General features: G+C 52.1%; 10 protein-coding genes across 10 annotated transcripts; 5 read left to right on the forward strand and 5 right to left on the reverse strand.

The window, feature by feature from the left end:
• Nucleotides 1-2,443: 2,443 nt before the first annotated feature.
• On the forward strand, nucleotides 2,444-4,264 carry Aspvir_003659 (Zn(II)2Cys6 transcription factor; the record flags this gene model as incomplete). Its single annotated transcript, XM_043266910.1, has 1 exon — nucleotides 2,444-4,264. The coding sequence occupies one exon, from the start codon at nucleotides 2,444-2,446 to the stop codon at nucleotides 4,262-4,264; it is 1,821 nt and encodes a 606-aa protein (XP_043122845.1).
• Nucleotides 4,265-4,853: 589 nt separating this feature from the next.
• Nucleotides 4,854-7,376, reverse strand: aguA (alpha-glucuronidase; the record flags this gene model as incomplete). Its single annotated transcript, XM_043266911.1, has 1 exon — nucleotides 4,854-7,376. The coding sequence occupies one exon, from the start codon at nucleotides 7,374-7,376 to the stop codon at nucleotides 4,854-4,856; it is 2,523 nt and encodes an 840-aa protein (XP_043122846.1).
• Nucleotides 7,377-8,094: 718 nt separating this feature from the next.
• Aspvir_003661 (transcription factor domain-containing protein) lies at nucleotides 8,095-10,391 on the forward strand (the record flags this gene model as incomplete). The annotated part of the gene is made up of 8 exons (XM_043266912.1): nucleotides 8,095-8,145; nucleotides 8,200-8,223; nucleotides 8,302-8,388; nucleotides 8,448-8,826; nucleotides 8,876-9,171; nucleotides 9,216-9,650; nucleotides 9,697-9,932; nucleotides 9,977-10,391. 8 exons carry the CDS (start codon nucleotides 8,095-8,097, stop codon nucleotides 10,389-10,391), a joined length of 1,923 nt encoding a protein of 640 aa, XP_043122847.1.
• Nucleotides 10,392-10,438: 47 nt separating this feature from the next.
• On the reverse strand, nucleotides 10,439-11,961 carry erg4A (c-24(28) sterol reductase; the record flags this gene model as incomplete). Its single annotated transcript, XM_043266913.1, has 3 exons — nucleotides 10,439-10,725; nucleotides 10,772-11,103; nucleotides 11,153-11,961. The coding sequence occupies 3 exons, from the start codon at nucleotides 11,959-11,961 to the stop codon at nucleotides 10,439-10,441; spliced, it is 1,428 nt and encodes a 475-aa protein (XP_043122848.1).
• An 854-nt stretch (nucleotides 11,962-12,815) lies between these two features.
• Nucleotides 12,816-13,814, forward strand: Aspvir_003663 (SDR family NAD(P)-dependent oxidoreductase; the record flags this gene model as incomplete). Its single annotated transcript, XM_043266914.1, has 4 exons — nucleotides 12,816-13,225; nucleotides 13,280-13,392; nucleotides 13,440-13,463; nucleotides 13,603-13,814. 4 exons carry the CDS (start codon nucleotides 12,816-12,818, stop codon nucleotides 13,812-13,814), a joined length of 759 nt encoding a protein of 252 aa, XP_043122849.1.
• A 49-nt stretch (nucleotides 13,815-13,863) lies between these two features.
• On the reverse strand, nucleotides 13,864-15,198 carry Aspvir_003664 (alkene reductase; the record flags this gene model as incomplete). Its single annotated transcript, XM_043266915.1, has 3 exons — nucleotides 13,864-14,199; nucleotides 14,252-14,887; nucleotides 14,941-15,198. The coding sequence occupies 3 exons, from the start codon at nucleotides 15,196-15,198 to the stop codon at nucleotides 13,864-13,866; spliced, it is 1,230 nt and encodes a 409-aa protein (XP_043122850.1).
• A 1,696-nt stretch (nucleotides 15,199-16,894) lies between these two features.
• Nucleotides 16,895-18,195, forward strand: Aspvir_003665 (uncharacterized protein; the record flags this gene model as incomplete). The annotated part of the gene is made up of 3 exons (XM_043266916.1): nucleotides 16,895-17,045; nucleotides 17,248-17,791; nucleotides 17,838-18,195. The coding sequence occupies 3 exons, from the start codon at nucleotides 16,895-16,897 to the stop codon at nucleotides 18,193-18,195; spliced, it is 1,053 nt and encodes a 350-aa protein (XP_043122851.1).
• A 356-nt stretch (nucleotides 18,196-18,551) lies between these two features.
• On the forward strand, nucleotides 18,552-19,665 carry Aspvir_003666 (uncharacterized protein; the record flags this gene model as incomplete). The annotated part of the gene is made up of 2 exons (XM_043266917.1): nucleotides 18,552-18,578; nucleotides 18,622-19,665. The coding sequence occupies 2 exons, from the start codon at nucleotides 18,552-18,554 to the stop codon at nucleotides 19,663-19,665; spliced, it is 1,071 nt and encodes a 356-aa protein (XP_043122852.1).
• A 55-nt stretch (nucleotides 19,666-19,720) lies between these two features.
• Aspvir_003667 (short chain dehydrogenase/reductase family protein) lies at nucleotides 19,721-20,864 on the reverse strand (the record flags this gene model as incomplete). Its single annotated transcript, XM_043266918.1, has 4 exons — nucleotides 19,721-20,029; nucleotides 20,080-20,454; nucleotides 20,502-20,715; nucleotides 20,767-20,864. 4 exons carry the CDS (start codon nucleotides 20,862-20,864, stop codon nucleotides 19,721-19,723), a joined length of 996 nt encoding a protein of 331 aa, XP_043122853.1.
• Nucleotides 20,865-21,479: 615 nt separating this feature from the next.
• Aspvir_003668 (trehalose-6-phosphate synthase) lies at nucleotides 21,480-23,099 on the reverse strand (the record flags this gene model as incomplete). Its single annotated transcript, XM_043266919.1, has 5 exons — nucleotides 21,480-21,534; nucleotides 21,580-21,922; nucleotides 21,969-22,342; nucleotides 22,391-22,760; nucleotides 22,808-23,099. 5 exons carry the CDS (start codon nucleotides 23,097-23,099, stop codon nucleotides 21,480-21,482), a joined length of 1,434 nt encoding a protein of 477 aa, XP_043122854.1.
• Between the last annotated feature and the right edge of the window lie 871 nt (nucleotides 23,100-23,970).

The raw sequence follows: 23,970 nt of genomic DNA on the forward strand, positions 1-23,970 counted from the left end.
CCCCGCGACGATGGCCCCTAGATCTGCTATCCCCTAATAGTCCTGGTCCGACTCGCTTGATTGTGTGGGTTGGATCAACTAAGGGGATCAGTTCGAGGATGCTGGTTGTTATTAAAATAACTGATTGATAGACCAGTAATAGTTGGATGTTAGTTCAGTTTAGATTCGTATCTAGGTAACAATCAAGGGAGGGATATAGATGGCCGAGGTGGGAGAGAGGAAGTTTCTACAGACCGCAGATATACTTGAAGGAAATACTTTGCTTCGAGGGTAGGGCCCTGTGTTGCTGTATTTTGTTGCCAATTCGCGGAGGATAACCAGGTCGGCTAGGGATATGGCTAAGGTTGCGAGACGGAAGATGGTTTGGATTATGCCGAAGGGACGTGGAACTCGGGATCGAGATCTGGTCGACATTATTGACAGGTTTTCAGTATGTTGTTAGAATGTGGAAGTGAGGATAGAGGAGAGTATCGGAATGATTATATCATAAATGGGGTTTGAAACTGAGAAGGTGAGAGAGGTCAAGGGGCTCCATGTCCTCGCTGTCTGTTACGGACTTTATTAGTTATTATTACTATTACTATCGCTCTTTAGGACAGGTCAAGCCAGGCGCTCAGATGGATGCGGGAACATGTCCGATTATATTAAAGTTATATTGACTAGACTACGGCACTACAGAACCTATCAACGACTAGTAAGGTGAGAATAGTATGCTAGATGGCTAGCGAATAGTGAAGTACAGAGAGACTTGATCAATTCTGAAATGATTGGTGGCCTTTTCTGAATGGTTTTGCCGGTTGTTTAGCCGGGGTATTGCACTCGGATAATTTCACCCTCTCTTATTGGAATTCTGTCGGTTCGAGAACTTAAGTCAGGCTTTGCCAAGGGTAGGAAATTGAACCAGAGGGCCAAAGATTAAGTAGTCAAGACCAGCCAAGACTTGCAGGCTCTTTCTGGGCACTACAGTACTATAAGCACTTCCCCAAGTTCCAGACCTCCAAGTTGAATTACATTGCAGTGTCCTCCAAAGTAAATATTCATTTGAATAAACATATACTGTACATGTGTATATAGATTGCATACCTAGTAGCATATAGCCTGACTATATTTAGTCAAAGGTTCCAGCCTAGAGACTAACCAAGTCCAGAAAAGGAAAGGGCTGATGCAGTTGCAGGTCAGGTCAACGCAAGTTCGAGGTTAATCCAGTCTATGCCGGGTAAGGGAGCCCAGAGAATGCCTTGGATTCTGAATAGCCAGCAGGAATATAAATCACCATAGTTCGCTGCTGCTATGATGGCCTTCTCTATTTTCCAAAGGCTCTAGCCCCTCCTTTGACTACTTTTGTACTTTATCCTCTGATTGTGTCATTTGTTTTCGTATGTCTCTGGGCAATCTTGGCCTGTCAGGCCTTTGGGTCTCATATCTCACACTCTCATCACCGAGTTCCTCTGTGGAAAAGGAAAGTAAGGAGGCAGTAGGCTGGGAACAAAAGTCGCAGTATCTCCCCAGCCCAAAGACGCCCAGAAATACTGTGGGAAGTAACAAGTTCGCATAGCTCGAGGCCAACGTTGTCCTGATCACGATACAGAGAGGCTGGATGTAATTGCTTATGAGAAGCGGTTCAAGGGCGCTCTCCTGCGGAGACATTTTGCCATTAATAGAGGCTCATTCTCAGGTGCCGCCGGTTCAGCAACACGCATCTGGGGGGAGGAAGACATAAAGTGTCAGAGTCAAGGCATCTTTAGGCATGAAACCACAGATCTGTCCGTGAGCTTGGATGTTCTCCTATGGTTTCCCATCATATACATAGTATGGATGAGAACGGCGCCCACCCGCTCCAACATCCCGTTTGATTGGCTAGAGGTAATCCACTTCTGTTCTGCTCTCACTCTCTTGGCGTCACCCTGTAGGGCTGAACCTATATTTTCCAGGTGTAAGGGTCTAAGGGAGTGAAAAGGGGGGGAGGAACTAAGTGGAGATATAATTAATCTTATAAGAGGAGGTAGAAATGCAGTGCTGTCTTCTTTATATAGAATAAGACTACCTAAGAAGTAGATAATAATAGTAATGTAGGAAAAGGAAGTTAATATTAAAAAGGGAGTAAAGAGAATGTAGAGTGAGAATGTATGCTAATATGTAGGATTAAGCAATAGAGTACAGCATTCTTCCTATTATCCCTCAATATAGTTTCATGCTTGAGGAGATGCCGCTCACATGACCCCGGTCCATCCACATCCGGACTAGGTTAGTTTTAGCACTGCTGACTAATTGTACCGTGGCAATCTAGCCTTGGGGTTCAGGCAGCAACCAGTCGCCGATTGGGTCGCCGAAATCCCTGAAATGGAGGTGAGCCTCGTTCGTTCCTCGTCTGCACTGCCACTGGTGATATTATTTATGCCTCAGATATGATACCTCTGATAGCAGGGGATGCGGATAGCTCAAGATGAGTGACAGAAGAAGAAGAACGGCTTCTCCACAAGGCACTGCTCTGCGTCCCTCTCCTCTGGCGTGCACCGAGTGCCGCAAACACCACATCAAATGCGACGCCAAAAAGCCTTCGTGTTCCCGGTGCTTGGATGCCCGTCTGCCGTGCAACTATCTCCCATCGCGAAGGGGCGGCAGACGCAAACCCCGTAGCAGCCTACTTCAACCTCTGCAGGGAGTGACTTCCGACTTCCCAGGCATGGTGTATCAGACTCCACTGTCGGAATCAGCGGGTGGGAATCCAACCGCAGGCCCGTCCAGTCCCCCTGTTACCGGTAAAGAGGTTTCATCAATCGACTCAAGGAACTCACCGCAGAATATACAACCTGTGGTACCAGATTCTCGGTTGGTACGTCTTTACTATGAGCATTTCCACAATGCGCATCCAATTCTGGTTCCTGCCTCCTCATATGAGGAGCGGAATTATCCCAGTTTTCTCCAGCATGTGGTGCGATTCATCGGTAGTCATTATTCGCTGCATATTTCTGGCGACTCTTTCAAGGACGCTGCGACGATGCAACTGAGCCATGCTGGCGATCGAACGCCCTGTATGGTCCAAGCTTTGTTGTTGTATTCGATCTTTCTCTGTGCGCGAAGTGAGTGCAGCGAGGCGGAGAGAGCATTCTCCCAAGCAACCGATATCGCCCTGGAACTGGGAATGTTCCGTCGAGATTTTGCGACAACGTTCTCCAACGGAAACGAGATCGAAGCGGAAAGTTTACGGCGGACCTGGTGGGAGTTGTTCATTGTCGACGTGTTCATGGCGGCGCGACCACCCAAGGTCGTCCTTCGCTGCGGCAATGTACCTTACGACGTCCCCCTACCTTGTGAGGAGTATGTCTACGCCAATCGAAAGGAGATTCCACCTGCGGCGACCTTTAAGACGTTTAAGATGCGCGTGTTTCTAGAAGAGGACGAAGATGGTCGTTTCTCGCGTTATTCATCATTCAGTTATCGCATCGAAGCAGCACTCATCCTGGCCCGCGTGCTCGTCTTGAACAGTCTGCCCGAGACGCACCGCGACCATCTGCAGGCCGTGGAGAATGCGCTCATCAGCTGGACGAACCACCTACCGAGTCACAAGGTCGACATAGTCGATATGTACGGCAACGTCGACGAAATGCTTTTCCAGGCACACACGACCATCCATTACGCCGCAATGCTGCTCCACCTTCCACGCAGCAATCTGCGCCCCGAGTTCCCTGACCTCCACGTTCCCATCTGCCCGACAACTCCTCTGCGTCTATCACCATCGTGCACCCGACACGTCCACGATGTGAAAGCAACAGAAGCCTCGAAGCAACTCTCTAATCTTCTATCCATGCGTCCGAGCGCACAGGGATACAGCCCGCTGATCGTATCCCCGCTCGTCCTATGTGGCATGGCTCAGCTGGCAACCAGCCGCATCCATTCCCCAGAGTGTCTAGACCATCACTGCAACCGCGTGGTGCTCGTGCTGGGATGCTTAAAAATCCTAAGCTCTAGCTGGCCTCTTGCGCGCCAGGCCCAGCAGCATCTTCGACGGGCAGCGGCTGACTCGTTTACCTCCTGGATCGAATCGCAGCATCCCCAGGGAGCGGCCGGTCTGCCTCCTGCGTCGCGGAATGACGCTTACAAAGATTCCTCGGCCGATCAGAATGCCTGGTACAGTGCAGGCGGTCAAGGGATGAACGGGGATGTGCAGTCGCTTTTCTCCCCCGGCTTGCTCTCGGCGTATATTGATCCCACGTGCAGTGACCCGTTGTTGCTGAATACAATGTCGGAGTTTGACATGACATGACTGTCACTGACACGTACCGGCTTTCGTCGGCATCTTAAGCTTCGAGAGCATGTAGTAGATGCAATCACCAAGGGCTTTATTTCTTTCGACATTTGTACATGAGAACCAGCGTGCTGAGTGAGTTGTCAAGGAGGAATTTCGTATGGCATCGGACAGGTAGATGCCTGATCTCACGGCATCCCGCACCCAGCACTTCATCTGCTCTCGCTATGCGCAATACCGCTCGCACCATTTGTTGACGTAAGGTGCGGCGCGGCCGCATACTGTGGTACCAACGCGCGAGCGTCCGCGTCCAGCACACGACAAGCGTTCGTTCCAATACGGTGGCATGCGCAAGCCTTAACGAATACATATCGCCTCCACGTATCATTTCGGCCATGGTTGGTACCAACCCGGCGTAGGGAGTCTACATCTCTCTGAATGGCTACTCGTACGCAATGGCTATGCTTGTCTGTCTTATGAATGTCCCACTCCAGACCACCAGCAATCAGGACAACCATTCTACCTGCCCAGCCACGGGCCTGATGATCAGCTCTATAATATCCATAGAATCCAATTGAGTTGCTATCGCAATGTATCTAAGCACGGCTTAATCTACAATTCCCGGTGGCAGCAACACCACATAGTCCAGCGGCGCCGGTTCCACTCCATCCGGCTTACCTACAATCTTCAGCCGATCCCCCTTGTGGATCTTCACGTCCCGGAAGGTAATGCGCGTAGCCGAGTGTCCATCCAGATAAATCGAAGGCGTATGGCTCAGCACATCCTCGCTGTTCCCTTGCCATTGTCCCACAACGCCATCGTTCAGATACACCGTCCATTGAGACTTGCCCCCGTACATGTCATAGTAGTTGATGCCCAAATCGTACGTGCCTGTCTTGAAGTCCAGCTGGGCAACAGCTGTTCCCGTGGTGGAATTCGATGCAGTGACGATGGCGGTGAAGTTGGACGCGGTCTCGAACGGACTAACGGCGTACGGCACGTAGCCCTCCAGCTGCATGTCTTCCGCTTCGACACGCCAGGGGTGGTGTCCCACTCGCTGCTTCTCGTCGGCGATTCCGGAGAGATTATGGTAGAAGTTATTGATGGCGTCGCGCCAGACGATAGAATGCCCGGCTTGGTAGATGAGGCGGGTGAGGACGTGCTGGTAGCGCTCGGCGTCGATGCGTTTCTCGAGCGACTCCCACTGCGAGACGAAGGTTTGGGCCGTCTCGGCGCCGGCGTAGTGCGCGTCGAAGAAGTGCTGGATGACTGTTTTGCCGGAGTGCAGACGCTGCGTGTAGTTGACGTGGTGGAACCAGAGCATCAGGTTATCGGGCGTGGTCTCGATATTCTCGTACATCGCGGCAACTTCCGCGGGGTACTGGCCCGAGAACTTTGTTCCATTCTTAACGGTGCGGTCCATTCCGATAGATAGGTGATCCGCGCGAGTCCACTGGCCCCAACCGTTGCCGTCCTGGGAGGCTGGGTTGGGCCCGTAATGTGTGTACAGGATATCTGTCAGCGTCTGAATGCCGAGGTTGCCAGAGTAGTTCTCATACGCAGGCCAGGACTCCATTGACATTTGTGTGATGGTATCCAGTACGCTGCGACCCGAGCCAAATGTGAGGCGGATCCAGTCCTGCAGGATGTGCTCCGAATCCAGCGTTGGCTCCCAGGCCAGTCGGCCATACGCGTATAGATTCGACATGGCCAGATGACTACCAAGCCAGGTAGTGTTGGTCCCGACATTGACAACTGCCGCCCAGCCCCCCAAGGGTCGGTCAAACCGCTGTCCTGAGATGATGTCTCGCACTGGTGAGGGTTCGTGGTCGACACGAAGATCAAACCCCAGGATTGTTTGCCAGAGCGGGGGCAGGTACACAAGATGTGATTGTTGTCCGAGATACTCCTGCGTCACTTCCAACTCGATTGCCGTGTTGGTCTTGTACAGGTTGGCAAACAGGGGCGAGGCAGGCTCGCGGACCTGGAAGTCGATGGGTCCATACTTGATCTGTACTACCACATTCTCGTCAAATTTGCCGTCCAGTGGCTTGAAGAATTCTACTGCGGCATTCGCGCGGTCATTGTACCAGTTGTCTTCGCTAAGATTGTTGTTGTACACAAAGGCACGGAACATGACCACGCCACCATGGGGCTTGAGGGCACTTGCAAACATATTGGCTCCGTCAGCGAGGGTGCGATTGTATATGGCAGGGCCGGGCTGGCCTTCCGAGTTTGCTTTAACCAGATACCCGGCCATATCCGGGATGCGCGCGTAGAGCTGTTCCGTGACGTTGCCCCACCAAGCGATGACGGAGGAGTCAAAGGGATCATAGGTGCTGAGACCGCCAAGAGTCGAGGGAGACGCGAAATTGAGTGAGATGCCGACCCGGATCCCGTAGGGACGGAAGATATCGGCGATTCGAGCCAATCCATCCATATTCGACGGCATGAGAAGTGATGCATTCGCATTGACATTGTTGACGATGATGCCGTTGATGCGTACCGAAGCCAGCAGACGAGCATACTGCTTGACACGAGAGAGGTCCTGACGAATCACGCCATCCTTGAAAAAGATCGAAGGTCCACCATAGCCTCGCTCAATGCTGCCGTCCAAGTTGTCCCACTGATTGACCCAGCGGATGGGCGCGTGCGGACTGGCCACGTACGAGACCTGTGAGAAATTGCCCTGCGCCAGCATGGAAAGGTACTCGTATGCACCGTACAAGGCCCCTCGCTCACTCTGGCCAACGATCTGTACTGATTTGCCTTTGATGTTGAGCCAGAAACCGTCGACGTCGAGTTCCGGAACCTGGCCGCCGGTATTGCAGGCCCGACGATACGCCTCGACCGTGCCGACAATGATCGAAGAATCCGTCGAGCAGCCGGTGGACTTGACGGAAGCATCTTTTCCGAGGATCTGGTGCAGACCATTTTGGAGTTCCTGTCCAGCGACATACACCGGGCTCGATTTTGTAGCATTGAGCGTCACAATCTGCGACGGGACGGCACTCTGGCAGTGTCCATTGCAGGGAACGGATGCATACCGTAGCCAGCCATCGAGACCATCCTCTGCGGCCGCAATGCCGATAGAGGATAAGAGCGCAAATATAGGAATGCCGGTCCGCATTTTGACGGGTTTTGCGAAGGATGATCGGCTCAGGTGAGCCAGGGGTCAGCGCTGCATTTAAAGGGCTCGACCACATAACACAGTGCGCTAGATAGTCCCATCCAGCTGCTGCTACTTTTGTCATTGAAGCCAATTTTGAATTCAGGCTATACACAAAATGCGGGGAACGCTGATCTTCAGGAGAACTTGTCTTCCGTCATGGTGGTGTCCCGCCATTTGTAACTCTCTCAACATAACTCTTCGCTCGACTTGTTTACGACGACACGCCATCAGCCTTGTAGCATTTCAATCTCTGGGCCACCTCAGACGAGGCACAACAGTAGCGTCGAAAATGAAGAAAGCTCATGACGAGCAATGCTGAGGAATGCGGAGTTCGGATGTGGTTGACACAACAAGAAGCGGAGATTTCTCCGGTCATGACAGATGGATTTAGCCTAATTCTGACGACGTCCATCTGTTGACGCATTGACTCGGATCCATGGACACGCGATAGATAATTTACAGTAAAGGAGTCATCGTTATTATTATTATTGAGTCGTCGAGCAGGGATCGAAGGACAAAAGGAGAGAAGCTGGGGATCCGCCAGAAGGATGAGTCAGCAGCCACAACAGAATCCCCGAATTTCCTCACTTGTGTCGCGCCATCATTTCCTCGCATCGAATGGGATCATCTTGCGAGCGAGCATCGATGTTAAATCATCAAGGATAAGATTGTCCTCATGACAGACAGGACCAACTCGGGAGTTCGCAACTCGTTTCGAGCCCGCGCGGTACGTTTCGACCCCACCAGGCAGATTAGGATAGCTCTAATTCAACCGGCACAGTGCGACAATTGCCGACAGAGAAAGGTAATCGAAATTCCTTCATTTGGCACAGCAGGTCTAACCGACATAGATCAAATGCAATAAAGCCATTCCATGCTCCAGTTGTGGCGCTCTTGGAATCCCATGTCGGGCGAATGGTGTCACTGTGAGCACTCCAGAACCGCCGCAAAGGACTGCCTCTGGACAATAGTATGAAATACCCAAGTTCCGTGGCCTAGTGATGTATTGATATTTTATTCAGTGAAAAGAAAATTGATGCGCTACAAGAGCAACTAGCAGCCATCCAAAACACTCTGCAGCAGATTACCCAGTCTCCCATTCGTCCCTCGATACCTCAATCCACTCATCCTGCAGCTGTGGACATCCCGTCTACTCCCTCAGCGCCTCTTTTTGAAGGTCAATCCTCCTTCAATAACGAGGTTATCATTGCCAGGGATGCAGCTCTCTCGGCTGTTGCAACATCGCAGCCAGGAAGAGTGGACGCTCATGTTTCAGCACTCTTGTCTTCCCTTAGGAGCAGTCTCGACCGGCAGCAGGGATCGTCCACGGTTATCGAGCCATTTTCGCAGTCGAAGATTGAACTTTTACCTCAAGAGTTTCTCGTTACTCTGATTAAAAAAGTCAAAGGTATTCTGACTTCCCAGTCGGTTACCTGTCTTGCTGACCCAGTTAAAAGTGCAACCGCCCTTCTTCCTGACCACTCATTCATGGAGAGACGTTCGCCAAATTGAGTCATTGTGTCATGCAATCTATTTCCCAGTAGATCCTATCCCCGCGGGCTCTCTGACTCTTCTGCATGGCTTGTTATACTACATTATCCGCGACTATCTCCACGAGGAGTACTCGGATCTTGCACGCTTTGACCTCGCGGCGTACGCCGGGTTCTGCGAGAGGCACTTCCTGGCTGGACTGAAAAGCTACGAGATGATGTGCGATCCGACACTTCAGAAAGTCCAGGCTCTGCTCATCGGGGTATGTGTTTCCGACTTCTACCAGACGCAACTAATCCATGTCAGATAATCAAAGCCCAAGAAGAGTCTGATCTCCAGCTGTGCTGGACCTACCTCGCTTTGGCGTTCAATATGTGTCAAAGCATGGGTCTCCACCGAAGTGCCGCCCTGAAACACGACCCAGTTCCTGTCGCGGAGGCTAAACGCCATGCGTTCTGGTCGCTGTACACCATTGACAAGAATCTGTCATTGAATCTCGGATTAGCTTCGCATTTCCAGAACCATGACATCGATGCAGAGTTCTTCATACCTTCTGACAACCCACAGTACCGCCCTTGGGACCTGATGACTCTCACCACGATTGACTTTGCGACTTTACAGGGGCGCATCTACGATCGGCTCTACTCAATTTCGGGGACTCAGGCCACTGAATCGGAAAGGTTGAGGTCAATAGAAGAACTATCGAATGACTTGATGCTGGTTCGCGAACGCCTTCTGGGGGTAAGTGCCTTGATCGTTGACTTTGTACTTTACCAACCTTGGCCAGATCGATGTGAGCCAAGGACTCTATGCGGAGTCGCTTCACGGGATGGCTGCCTGCGCGGATTTCATCACACACTCCGTCATGACTGTAATACTTCGAGCGCAGACGCGGGCCAGTGACGCCATGGCCATCACATCTCAATGCTACGAGGCGGCGATGCGAGCCCTGCAGAGTCACCTGGAGTGCTTTACCTATTTTCGCAACCGGAAGACGCATAAGCAAACTGAATATGTCAATTGGTATGCCATTTGACCACTCACTTGAGATCGTGCTAATGGGATAGGATTCTGTTGTATCCGTCATTCACACCGTTTGTCATTGTCTTCATACATGCAATCACAACGGCGAGCACATTCGATCTGGCCTTATTGCAGGATACTGTTCAATCCTTGGAACTATTCAAAGGACTCTCCCGTGGCTCAGATCGTCTTTACACAATCTGCGCGGCTTTCTCCAGAACTGCTCAGATCCTCGTAGACTCGGAAGAAACGCTGGAAGGCCTCACACAACACCGGGACGGATCGCTTGTCATGCCGGCTTTAGACAGCAATATCGCTCTACCCAACGTTGAGTGGCCAGAAAATGTGTTTGATTCGCACATGAACAGCACTGATATCTCCATGTTCCTGAATGATTTCATCGGGACACATCGTTCGGTGATGGATATATTAAACTCTGACTATATGAATGAGACTTGACCGCAACTATCTGTCTATCGTACAAACTCAATGTTTCTCCCTCTAGTCTAGGGATACCTCAAATGACGTACTAAACTGGTCAGCTCTTCCTTGTGAAGCATATCAGCAAAACTTACTGGGATAAAGAGATAAGGGACCCGACGCTCATACTCCATCCAAGCCTCCCCGTACCGCTCCCGGCAGCGCATGATATCCCGTCTCGCACGATGGATAATCATGACGGTGAAGAAGCAAGAATAGAACCAGGGAAACGGCGAGTTGAACCCGGTAATGAGGCCCCAGGAAATAGCGAAGAACAGGTCACATGTATAGTGCACCTTGCGCGCCATGCCATCTACCCTCGTCAGCTGTGTAACCTGCACCCAGAGATAATGACTTACACCATCCGCTGCATAGGATTGAATCGCCGGTCTTTGTCGGAATGCACTGGGGATTCTCGACGTACTTCCAGGGCAACTGCGGGAACGACTTGCGGTCGACGGTGACGCCGCGTTCCTGGGCGCGGAAAAAGTTCTTCTGGCTGTTGCAGGTATCCCAAACCCAATACATGAACAGGTATGCAGCCGCCCACACAGCCAGTACCCAGGGATTCCAGTGGTAAGTGGATCGGTCATGGGAGGCCAGATACAGCGTGCAGTGGCAGTAGCTCATAGGGACGCCGGCCAGATTCCAGAAGATAAGCATGAATCCCCACTTTTCATAGTACATGTCCCTGTCCAAATCAGTATGATTACTGTGCCCACGGAGGAAAGCAAACGAACCAGCTGGTGATGATCAACTCCTCGCCTTTGGCGCAGGCGTTGGCGTACAGGAAATGGGCCATGAGCAAGAAGAGCACCTCCCCAGAGACGAACCCGTACTCCTCAAACTGCTTCAGCGCCGTTCCCAACGTCAACAGGAACAGAATGAACCACGGAATGCGGACTTCGAAGAACATCTTGAAATCCAACCAGCCGAACAGCCGCGGGTTTAGCTCTGCGCCCATGAAGAAGTCATAGACATGCGAGCCTGTCATGCGGTGCTCCGCTCCCCGCGCCAGAGCAGAGATGTATGCCACGATCGACACCAGGAATCCCAAGCAGATAGCGACGGACATGAGGGGTCCGAACTCGTCGATGAGGGTGTACAGCTTGAATATACCGGTGAAGTGCAATGCCAACGCGGCGACGATGGTGACATACCACGACGACACGGCGGAGCAGTAATATGGAAGCTGTTTCCCACCGAGATGGGGTAGCCGTTTTCCCTTGCCGTATACGCCCGGGAGGTAAAGGTACCCTGCGCCTTCGAGGATGAGAAAGGTCCAGTATATAGTCCAGGCTTTGCGGGTAGGATAGGCATGGGTGTATGCGAGGCTGACGAGGTGCGAGAGGAACTTTGTCCAGGATTGTCCTTCCTCGGGGGTGGGGAGGTGGCCATCGTAGAGGATAGCACCGATGTACATGTAGTACATCAGCAGCGGGAAGCCGATCATGAGCAGGGCCACGCCGGGGGCGCCGCCGAACTCGAATTCGACTTCTGTATCAGACGGGGAGGCATTATCGGGGCTTTTCTGGTCTTTTGCTGCCATTTTGCTTTCAATGGTCTATTGTGCTAAATCACCAAAGTAGAGGATAGGAGCAATTACCGCTGTTCATTCGCAACAATTGAAATTCACGTTCAAACGCACTGAGAAGCAATTCTTGACTTATATCCTCTTGCAAACCACAATCCCTAGACACAATAATGCTATCAAGAACTAGGACTTCATCCGCGATGTTCACGGTTACCACGGCTCCCGCGGAGACCGCGGAAAACGCGCCGACCACGGTTCGAGCATTTTTTGCGTCAAAGTATCCGTGGGATCAGTGTTGGCTAGTAATATTATAGATTAAGAATAAAATTAAATTGGACCCAACCAGACAATGATTCGGATATTTAATCGGTTGTGTAGTATTATACCCATGTCTCGTGAACTCAGACGTGCAAGTTCCATAGTGTCTCCGGGACAGTAAATATATAACTGGTGCAAGCACATCGTAGGTGGTCTCACTTTGTGTTTACAACCATTATTTTCGTCGGCATACAAGCATTTCGCATTTAACATCTAGAAGAATGTCTGCAAGCCTCCTGAACTCATCCATCACAGCCTCAGAAGTGATGCTCTGCTGTGCACTTGATGGTGACACCCAAACATTGCGCCCGAGTTATAAACCAGGAACATCAGACTACCCTCTCAAATAAGCAATAAGCACGGTAAGGAAATATATTCACCGAGCCTAGACATCAGCCGAATAAGAAATCGCAGGAAGCAAGTAAGCATAAACGTAGTTTCGACGTTCCGTGGTTTGCTTACCCCGCCTGACACCGTCTCCAAATATCGCCTGATCATCCCATCCCTTCCCTTATAATCATCCTCTCAACAGCGCCGCAATAGACAGAACGATGGCGCATCAAGTGCAAGGAACCGCATTCATCACCGGCGGCGCATCAGGCATCGGCGAGGCCACCGCGCACGTCCTCGCAAAGAACGGGATTAGCGCGCTCGCACTGCTAGACGTCAACCCGGTACTCCTGGAGGAGACGAAAAAGCAACTATTGGCTGAGTATGCACAGCTCCGCGTCGCTGCCTTCCAGGTCGACGTCAGGGACGAGGCAGCCGTCGAGGATGCCGTGCGGAAAACGGCGGAGGAATTCGGACAGATCGATATCGGGGTGAACGCTGCGGGCATCAGTGGCAAGGCGGGTCCATCGCATGATACGGACCTGTCGGACTGGCAGAGGGTGATTGATATCAATCAGACGGGGTTGTGGATCTGTCAGCGGGCGCTGATTCGGCAGATGCTGAAGCAGGAGTATGTGTTTGCTTGTGCTTGTGATCCTGGGTGTGAGCACGGCTGAGGAGCTAGGTCTCGAGGAGCGCGCGACGGACGCGGCACGATTGTCAATATCGCGTCGATGTATGGGGTTAGGGCGCCCTCGGGGGACATTGCGATTGCGCCTTATGTGGCTGCGAAACATGGTGCGTTGGATGTTGCTGGTCTGGACCATGCTAACGAGTACGGATAGCTGTTGTGGGGAATGACCAAGATGGTAAGTCATTCCGTGGTCGATGAGACCGAAGTTAACGGAGTAGGACGCCAAATCGTATGCCGGAGAGGGCATCCGCATCAACGCCATATGTCCCGGGTATGCAGTCTCCGTGGATATTAGTGCTCTACTAACGGTTCAGATTTGTGGATACGCCTGATAAGACGGTCGATAGAATCCGGCGCGCTCGACTCGCAGGTCGCGATGATTCCCCTGGGACGTCGTGCGGTGGCGGACGAGATTGCCAACGCGATTCTATTTCTCGCTTCGCCCATGAGCAGCTACATGTGTGGAGAAGCGATGGTTGTAGACGGAGGATTGACAGCATTGTCTCTTCATCGGCAATTATCGTGAGCAATAAAGGCTTAGATCAAATCGCTATATACATCTCGTCTGTGCACGCTTAAGCAGAAGCAGTAGCCGGGGGATAATCCACGTAGCATTTGGCATTATCCTCAAATGGACCGTAGAACCGCGAACGATCGTACGGCGTAAAAGGGATGCCCTTTCTCAACCGCTCGACGAGATCCGGGTTACTGGTGAAGTAGCGTCCGTACAGCAGGGCGTCATACCGGCCGTCCTCCAGCACGCCCCAGGAGTTGCTCTGGTCCCAGCCTCCGGCCGAAAAGAAGGGAGTAGTTCCAAAAATCTTGCGGAAGCTGCTCAGGTCGACATTCAAAAGACCCCAGCTACGGAGGAAGTTGTCCTTTTCCTCGTAGCTGAAGATTTGCTCATAGCGCTGCACGCGGTTAGAGCTGTGACAAACCAAGGGTTGCACTAGGAGAACTCACCGGCTCAATGAAACTAACATACGACAGATTCGGATGCGCCTTTTTCAGCGATTCGCACAGAAAGGTCCAGGTCTCCACTCGCTGCTCGCCGCGCGCCTGGTTGAACAGTCCGAACGGCGAGAGACGGATAGCCAGATTCTCCTCGCCCACCGTCGCCGTCAACTCATCCATGAGCTCGAGGACAAACCGACAGCGCTTCTCCGGCGAGCCACCGTACTCATCCGTGCGCTTGTTGACGTTGGAGCTCAGAAACTGCTCGGGCAGATACCCGTTGCCAGCGTGCAGCTCGACGCCATCGAAGCCAATCTCCATGGCTGTCTTGGCCGCATTGCAGTAATCGCGGATGGTCTGCTTCAGATGCGGGATGGTGAGCTCGATGGGCGGATGGTCCGCGTACCGCACCGGCTCGGTGGATCCCACGGGGGGATGAGAGTAGCATTCCGTCGGCGAGTCCCAAACCGTCGCGGAGGCCGAGACAGCAGGCGAGCCGGTCATCTGTGGGATGGTGGCGCGACCCGCGTGCCACAGCTGGCAGTAGATGTACCCGCCTTGTTCGTGCACGGCGTCGACAACCCTCTTCCAGCCGGCGGCCTGTTCAGGGGTCCACAGACCGGGGACACCGGGCATGCCATTGCTCTGTAAGGGTCAGGGGGTCAGTTGTGCTTTGGCAGACTAAAAAAGGTACAAACCTCCAACGAGGGCGGAACACCCTCAGAGATGATCAATCCGCCGGGGGTGGCGCGCTGGCGATAGTACTGGACCATGAGATCGCCCGGATACCAAATACGATTGGGCTGCTCCGGGGTGCTGGTAGGATTGAGCGGAACGCCCCGGTTTCGCGTCATGGGAGCATGGACCACCCGATGAGAGAGGCGAATCCTGCCATTTGCGATCTCCAGGGGTTGGAAGAGCAACGAGTCTTCGCCGTCGAGCTTGCGGATCGTCATTCTAATGGGACGGACTTGCTGGACGACCGTGACTACAGATGGTAAACAGTGGCTCCGCGGAGGCTGGTTGGTCGACGGCTCGATGATGTGTAGCTTTACCACGAAAGGCGAATGAACCCTGGACTGATCCGAAAGGGAAGTTTGAAGAATTCGTTGAAGGATTGATAATAGGATTTATGGTGGAGATGCACCAGAGGACATAGCGGCCATAAGTCGGGAGCAGCATGGAGTATGTGCCCCTCGCTGGGTTCCCCTGAAACGCGGACGTCGTAGGCTGGAAATGACGCCAGTTGACAGGATGACAGCAAATAGCGAATTGTCCAACCATAGCGTTTGGGATGGGAACGGATGGAGCACCGGGTGGGCTTGTCCTGGTCTCTCCACCCATGGCTCCGCAGCCATTTTTAAATTCCTCTGCTGAACATCACGAGGAGACAGGTACCTTGATAAAATAAAGGTTTCAGGCCAATCAATTGGACTTGCTGGTCAATGGACGGAGACCATCAAGTTCGGCATACATGTCGTCTGCTGTCGAGTTTGATATCCAACCCACGAGCACAATTCCGATTGTTGATCAATACAACTGTTCGACTAGTCTGTGTTTGAACCAGAAGGAAATAAATCCCTTTCCAGTTTGTCACTTCGAAAACGTCCGGCTACAGCAACCGTCAAACTCTGTTCCCCATTGTGGGCGTCCTGTTATCCCAATCGGACTGAACTATTTGGCCTGGGAACGGGGATATTTCGAGATGAACCAATGATTCCACCCGGAAAAGCTTCGGCTGTCTCGTATTCCTCTGGCAACTAACCTCGACCAAGGAACTAGTCCGTCCACCAAAGACCCCCCAACTGGTCCCCGAGCCTATCTTCTTCTAGCCCAGAGGAGCTAATGATGTGGCAACTGGCAAGACGGCTCGAATCCTCCAGGCACGGTGCGATGCAGATCATGGCAAATTTTTCCGCACTACTGAGGGGCGCTGCTTGTCAACTCGGTGCTTTTCCATCTCGATTACTTGGAGTTCTTGTTGCCTATTACTATTGGCATCTACAATATGATTGTTGAGGACGATCTGCGGGATGATAGTACTAGATTTGAGACAATGCAGAGATCGAGGACTGTCTCAAAATATGCCGTACTCTGTAGACAGATGGTGATTCACGCGGGATAGCCCGCCGCCATGGTGTTCATCATTTCCCTATCCCGGGCCAATACTCGGCAGTCACGCCTGCTGGCACTAGAATAGTGAAATGAACCTTGTGCAAGCCCATCTGGTCTATTGGCCCATTCCCCTATCACGATCCATCTGGCTGCAACGAACGTGACGCCCACCGTGTCATTTCCCCATCCACTTCCCACTATGGAGTACGCTGAAACTAGCAGGATACGCGATAATAATTGCATAATGGCAAATTTTTTCACAATGGCCTGAGTTCAACCTATCACATGCCTCCTCGGTGGAAAACTGCCATCAAAGTCTTGAACGAAGGATCGGCTGCAGAGTGGACTCGGATGGGATCAGCAGCAGATGGAGACAGGCTACACCTAGATTGAGCAGATCATTCGGGCCAATATAGATAACTGGGTCGCCCAGACTTAGCCTCCTTTACCTCAGTTCTTCTCCGGTCCGTTTGATTTCGATTCCGATTCTTATTTTGTACTCCTGGCCTCTGCCGTCATGCCCACTTGACGGACACAATGAGTGCAGACGCCGTCCAACAGCCTGTGGATGTCCTGCACACGGTCAATCTGGTGACACAATGTCTGTGTATACCCATCGTCACCATCTTCGTGGCCATGCGGCTCTCCATCCGCATATGGTACCGCCACGTTTCGCTCCTTGAAGACGGTACGCACGTCCTGGCCGATTGTAATCAACAGAAGAATGCTAACATCACTAGGGTCATGTCTCATCGCATGGGCAAGTTGCTTGACTATGTGTCATTGAGATCTTCTAACATCATGTAGGCCCTGTTCATGGGATACTGCGCCATCGCCATCATCAGTAGGCCACCCTTTCTGTATCCGCTCGACCCATCTAACCGTGATAGTCGGCCAACATGGCGGCGGATACCATCAATCCGACATTCACGACTCGGCAATGATCATCGCGTACTATAAATTATGCTACATCGCCACCGTCCTCTACTGTCCCATGGCGCTCTTCGTCAAGATTGCCCTCCTCTCCATCATCATCCGCATTTTCGCCCCGTACCGAAGTAAGATCATCTTCATCTACGTCTTCCTCGGCTGCCTGTGCATCTACTACATCATTGCCGAAATCGTCAAGATCCGCATGTGCGATCCCATTCCGTCCTACTGGGAGGGCACCCCGGGGCGGCACTGTCTCGACCAGAGCGCTGCTCTCCTGGCCGACTCGGTCATCAGTGTCGTCAGCGACTTGACCATCCTCGTTCTGCCGCTGCCGTTGACCTGGTCGCTGCAGATGTCACGCAACAAGAAACTCCGGGTGATAGGGATTCTGTCGGCAGGAGGCCTGGCTACGGCGTTTAGTATCTACCGGCTGATTCTCGTGCTGCGCGACGGCAAAACAACAGACATGACCATCTTCTTCACCTGCATCATTATGTCTGGGTATGTTTATCCGTCTTTCTGGTTATGACCCGTCTAACTCCCGCAGGAACGCCGAAGGAGGCGTCGGCCTCATCTGCGCCTGTCTACCGAGCATCAACATCCTCCTCAAGAAAGTGCGCAAGACCGGCTACAGCTCCAACAGATACCCCGAACAGGACTCATCCATGCAACTCGGACATGTGAAGCCGGCCAACAACAAGCGTTTCTCCATGGGGCTTTCAAAGGGCGAAACCTACGTGGATCCGACTGGGTGCGACCAGAGCCATTTGATCTCGTACGCGGGCGCCGTGGACGGCGAGTCGCGCGATACAGCGATCGGTATCCAGAAGACGGTCGATGTGTCGCAGACAGTCGAAATGTTGGATGGGAGTGGTAGTGACCATAGTCATCCTCGTCGGTATTGATGTCTTTTCGCATATATGCTTGGATGGCGTCTGTGATAGCAAATGGTTTCCATTTTGTACATTAGACTGGCATAGCATTTTCAATATATGAAACAATCTCAAACATTAATTCTAGTTTATTTGCTGTCCAATTAATTCATTGTTTTGTCCAGTGTACCTAGGCAATTGTCCAGCTGATTTAGCATTTCCCAGCCACCCAGCCTCGTGTCAGCCGCATCACAGCGACCAATGCCTCTTTCCGTCATCACGCTCTGATTCATCTGTACAACGCAAACATTAGACATAAATGCCTCGCATCTTCTTAACTTGACAGCCGTTTGTTGTCCTGTTTGTCTTTTTCCAGGGAAACAAGTTCGATGGCTGAAGTGGCTGAAGCTGAAAAGGTACGACTCCTCACTCTAATATGGCCCCTTCTAACATGGACAGACTCAACTACAACCTCCCTTCTCGCGGTCTCTGCATGATTCCAGAAAGCAAGAGACTCAAAGAGAAGATCCTCAGCCTAAAGATGGCAGTGTCACTGAAACCACCGACCGCAGTCAAGATGTCCTGCTGACGCTACCAACAATCTCTCGCGCAGCAGACCACCACGTCTTTCTCGTGCAAGACGACATCCAAACGTTCCTCAGCACGGATCTGGATCTCTCACGAGTCAACATCATCCACAATCTTCTTTGGATGGCCGGCCGACCGATGAACGGCCGGCCCCTCCAGCGCCAGAAAATGATGGGCTTCGAGATCATCCCAACCGAGCGCGCGGACCTGCATCTCCTGAAATTCTCCACCATGCTGCTCGTCAAACCCCTCCCAGAGTACATCCTCAACCACGACTTCTGGACGCGACACCTCTGCTCCTCGCGGACGCTGCACGAGTCCGCCACCGGGCTCTTCCTCTCGTACATGTGGCTGATCTGCACCCCGCTGGACCTGCAGCTCGCGCACGACCACAGCCTCATCCCCAAAGACCTCACCTGGCCGTGGTGGAAAGCCTTCATCACCGAGTTCTACGCGCACGTCGACGTCAACGCACTGGACACAGTCAACAAACGCTACCAGTTCGGGGAGCTGCGGCTGGGCCGCATCAACACCATCTACCGTGTGCGGTTCTTCCTATCGCATTTCATCCGCGGCTATGTGTACGGGTATAACCGGTACGTGGTGTTTTACGAGCGCAACTTCGCCTGGATGTTGATGATCTTCGCGGTCTTCTCCCTGGTGCTCTCGGCCATGCAGGTCGCGGCGGGTGTGCCGCGGTTGACTGGCAATGCGGCCTTCCAGGACACGACGTATGGATTTGTGATTCTGTCGATTGTTATGGTGGCGGTCTTTCTGGGCGTGCTGGGCACGCTGTTCAGTGGGATTTATGTGTTTAATATGTTTGCGGCCATCTCTCAGTGTCGGCGGGAGAGGATCAAGAGGGAGCAGCTTGCGAGAGAAAGGATACGCGGGGAGAGGATACAGCGTAGCTAGTCGATTACCTCTAAGACGTGTTTATTGAATGACGGGCATCTATACAGGACTGCAATTAAGCATTCCAATCCACCAACCCATCCTCCCCAACCTTCTCCTTAATGAGCCGATGACTCAAATCCCACAGCGCAGCCCCCAGCATCGGATCCGACGCCTGCGCCGACTCCTTCCCAGGCTGTGCCACATCACTAAAATAGTACCCGTTCCATCCTCTCTGCTCGATCTCCGGACTCGTCGCCGCATACAACGCACTGTACGAGCCCTGCTCGACGTTCCGGCCGACAGCCAGCATCGCAGTCGTGAGCAGCTTGCCAAGTAAACCGGGGTACGCGTCTTTCCACTGCTGCTGCATCGCCGTGTTGACCTTGACTAAAAATTAGCTATACACCCGACAAACAAAGGGAACTGACGCACCGCGCCAGGATGCACCGAAAGCGCATAGATATTATCCTTGTTCGGCTTGATCACCCGCTCCACAAGCCCATACTTGACCCCCAGGATGATCGCCAGCTTCGTCCGGCCGTAGACCTCCGTGCTGCCAATCTCGGGGTTGTTGATCTCCTCCACAGACCCGAAATGCACCACCTTGGGCGCATTGCGGTGCTGCTCGGACGACTCGAAGACCACCCGCGGCGGCGGCGTACCAGGCATCCGGGCCGTCTTGCGCAGCAGAGGCCAAAGCTGGTTGACGACGTAGAACTGGCCGAGGAAATTCACCTCGAAGTGCCGGTCTAGCGCATCAATCGTCTCGCCGTATTGGTTTGCATTGATGCCCGCGGAGAGGATGAGCTGTTCATTAGCATGCATTGCATTCACAGTAAGAAAACGTGCGCGACGTACAAGGTCAAGTCTGCTCTCCCGCTCCGGATCCCCGAAAACACCTCCCTGATTTCGTTCAGATTGCCCATGTCGCAGGGGATCCATTCGATTTCTGCGTCGGCGCCGGCCTCCTCTTTGATCTTGTCGATGGCGGACTGGCCCTGTTCTTCTTTGCGGTTGACCATGATGACACGCGCGCCGTTGAGGACTAACGCGCGGGAGATTTCATACCTGTACTGCTTTAGTGGGAATATACTGACAGTAAGGGTTGATTAGACTTACCCGATGCCCAGGGCTCCGCCGGTCACTAGGGCGACTCGCCCTGTGAGATCGTGGATCTCCTTTTTGGGACCGATTACGGGTTGGAGGACGGACTGCATTGTGTATTAGATTATTATTACTGCTAATTGGTTTGATGGAATTGGTATGCTTTTGCTATACTAGATGTACTCGAGTGAGTCTGTTGGTTATATTATAGTTGACTGAGATGATCGTCATGATGATATCAGAGCACGCCAAGATTAGATGTTGCTGTAGCAGGATTTCATACAGAACTTGTCTCATATGACAGGTAACTGGTCTGTTCTGCAGAATGAGATAATGGTGGATATTGCTTATTTCTTGCCCGTGCCGCATTGTTCTATGGATATCTATGCCATCTCAAACATAAACCACACACACATAAATTAAGGTATCTGAAAAAAAGTCTTTCAGCTCTGGGTTCCCAATATTTCCCTTTGATTGATTGGTTAATTTGCCATGGAGTCGAGTATTTAAGGTCTTGAGGTGATGTATCCGATATCTAGTTCTACACCTTACAAGGATTGGTGAGAAGTTGCGACAGTGTATCGTTCCATTAAAGTAATTATTTGAATAATCAGTGGAAACAAAATCGTGCAAACGCCGTTCGTGAACACAGTTGAACGTAACAAGTCGACCGAGATACATTATGTCAAATCATAACTCGTAAGGCATTAGAACCAGCCAGACACTGTTCAAGCCGGCGAATGCTTTGCCAGAGTATCCACAAAGGTCTCGCCCCATTTGGCACTGCTTTTGTCAGTCATGTACCTCTACAGCCGGAGATCGACCTACCTCGTATGAGTCGTGACGAACTCGCTCAGCTCTTTGTACCGCCGCTTCTTCTCCTCCAGGTCCATGGTGACCGCCTGGTGGATGGCATTGGCGAGCTCGCGCGTGCTGGATGGATGGAAGGCGACGCTGCCATGGCCCATAAAAGACGCTGCGCCCGCCAGTTCCGAGAGCACCAGCACTCCCCATCGATTATCCTGGCAGGCGACGTACTCCGAGGCCACGAGGTTCATTCCGTCCCGCCGCGAGGTGATGAGACAGGCCTTGGCGACGCAGTATAGCGCTGTCAGCTCGGGGAAGGAGACGGAACGGTGGATGTAGATCAGTGGTACGCCCTCCGGGGTGGCTGGACGGTCAGCTGGAGCTATTGCAAACAGACTGATAAAACTTACCATAAGTTCCACAGATCTTCCCGACGAGGGTCGAAATCTCCTTTTCGAGTTCCTGGTACTCCTTGACGTCCTCGCGACTGGGAACCGCAACCTGGATCAAGACAACCTTCTTCGCTAGCTCCGGGTTCTCCTTGAGGAACTCCTCGAATCCCTGGAGCTTCTGCACCAGGCCCTTGGTGTAGTCCAGCCGGTCCACGCCGATAATGACAATCTTGTCCTTGTACTCCTCGTCCAATTCCTGGATACGTTTGACGGTCGCTTCGTCTTTCAACGCATCGTCAAACTTCTGAGGATCAATGCCAACCACGAATACACCAACATGAGCACGGTGATCCCCGAATTGGATTTCATTGCTGTCGGTAGTGCGAGCGCCCCTGTCCACCGTCAGCGCGACCCTTCCAGATAGAAAGAGTGGTACCTACAGGCTATGTTCGCAAGCATCGGTAAAATTCCGCTTGTACTCTTCGGTATGAAATCCAATCACGTCGCAAGCAAGAACACCCTTGAGCAGCTCCTTCTCGACCGGCAGGGAGCGCCAGAAGTCTCCTGCCGGGAAGGGAGTGTGCAGCGTGAACCCAATCGGGCACTTCTTCCCTTGGCTCTTGAGACGCTCGCGAAGGAGCTCTGGCAGAAGCAGCAGATGGTAGTCATGCACCCAGATTAGATCGCCGTCTTGGGCTTCATTGGCGACCGTATCAGCAAAGATCTCATTGACGCGCTGGTAGGCCTTCCAGAAATCCTCGTTAAAGTCAACACCAGACTGATAGTGGAGGATTGGCCACAAAATAGAGTCTAGATCACGTCAGCTCGGTTCTGCCAGCTAGGGTCGGTGATCGTACTCGAGAATCCATTATAATGAGCATGTCCTAGCTTCTCCTCCAGAAAGATACCTTTTGCGCCTTTATCTTCCAGAGATTTCTCTGCCTCCTTCTGCTCTTCTGGATCGGGAATGTTGACTCCTGGCCAGCCGAACCATTTGAACGTGGTGGAGTTGGTCAAGCCGGACAGCGCAGTCACCAGTCCGCCGCTGGAGAGACTGGACTCGAAACCTCCATCGACCTTCTTGAGCGACAGCGGTAGACGGTTGGAGACTATGATCAAGCCGCGCTTTTTCTGTTCTTCAGACGCCATGACTATGTTGTTGGTTGCTGATGGGTTGGTTGGGTGCGCCAGAATTATTTACCTTTAAACCAACTCCGTGCAGTATAAGTACAAGAGCAAGATCACTGGAAGTTTAAAACTCTGTCGTCAGGATGAATCGTCCGCCAAGCAAGTTGACGGACACGCAGCCTTGGTGTTGACCATCGATCCTGCGGTAAATGACGTAATCTATATCAACCACAGTGAATCATCAACGATGGAGATCAGCCACGATATCACTGATTGGGTTATTTTTAGCAAATCTTGACACTTCTGTCGCCTAGAAGATTCCTGTAAATTCAAAGCGAGACCTGAAACCTGTAAGGCTGAGGGATCGCCTTGATGCTGGCTCGAATCAGATAAAGACAGGTACCGCATGCTTCCAAGGTTCCTGAAGCGGCATTGATGTATCCTTTGGTCCTACCCCTTGATAGGATTCACCATTATGTATTAATCATAGTGTTGATCACTTTGACCACAGGCTGAATATTTGTGGAGAAACCATCCCCTCATGATTATTGGATGACAGATGATGCTGCGGAATAACCTCATCATGACGTTACCTAGCCACAGTAATCCCACCCGTCAATCCCCATCCCACGGCAACACCAGAGTCATCAAATCCCGAAATAATATTCGGAGGATAGCCGATCCGTGTCCTAGAGGCCTAAGTTCCAACTGTTACCCCCACTTACATTTTACCTCCACTTAGACTAGGATGTCGGTGTTTGAATTCCCAATGTGGCGCACTGAGGATGGAGGAATCATGAGTTTTTGGAATGGATCTAGGCCGCATGTATAGCCTAGGAAAAGAACAGAGCCGAGTCTTCATCGGTTGGAGATAGAAGTTTCTCCATGCCGT

This window comes from Aspergillus viridinutans, assembly GCF_018404265.1.
Source record: "Aspergillus viridinutans IFM 47045 DNA, scaffold_2, whole genome shotgun sequence".
In the NCBI taxonomy this organism is placed as follows: domain Eukaryota; kingdom Fungi; phylum Ascomycota; class Eurotiomycetes; order Eurotiales; family Aspergillaceae; genus Aspergillus; species Aspergillus viridinutans.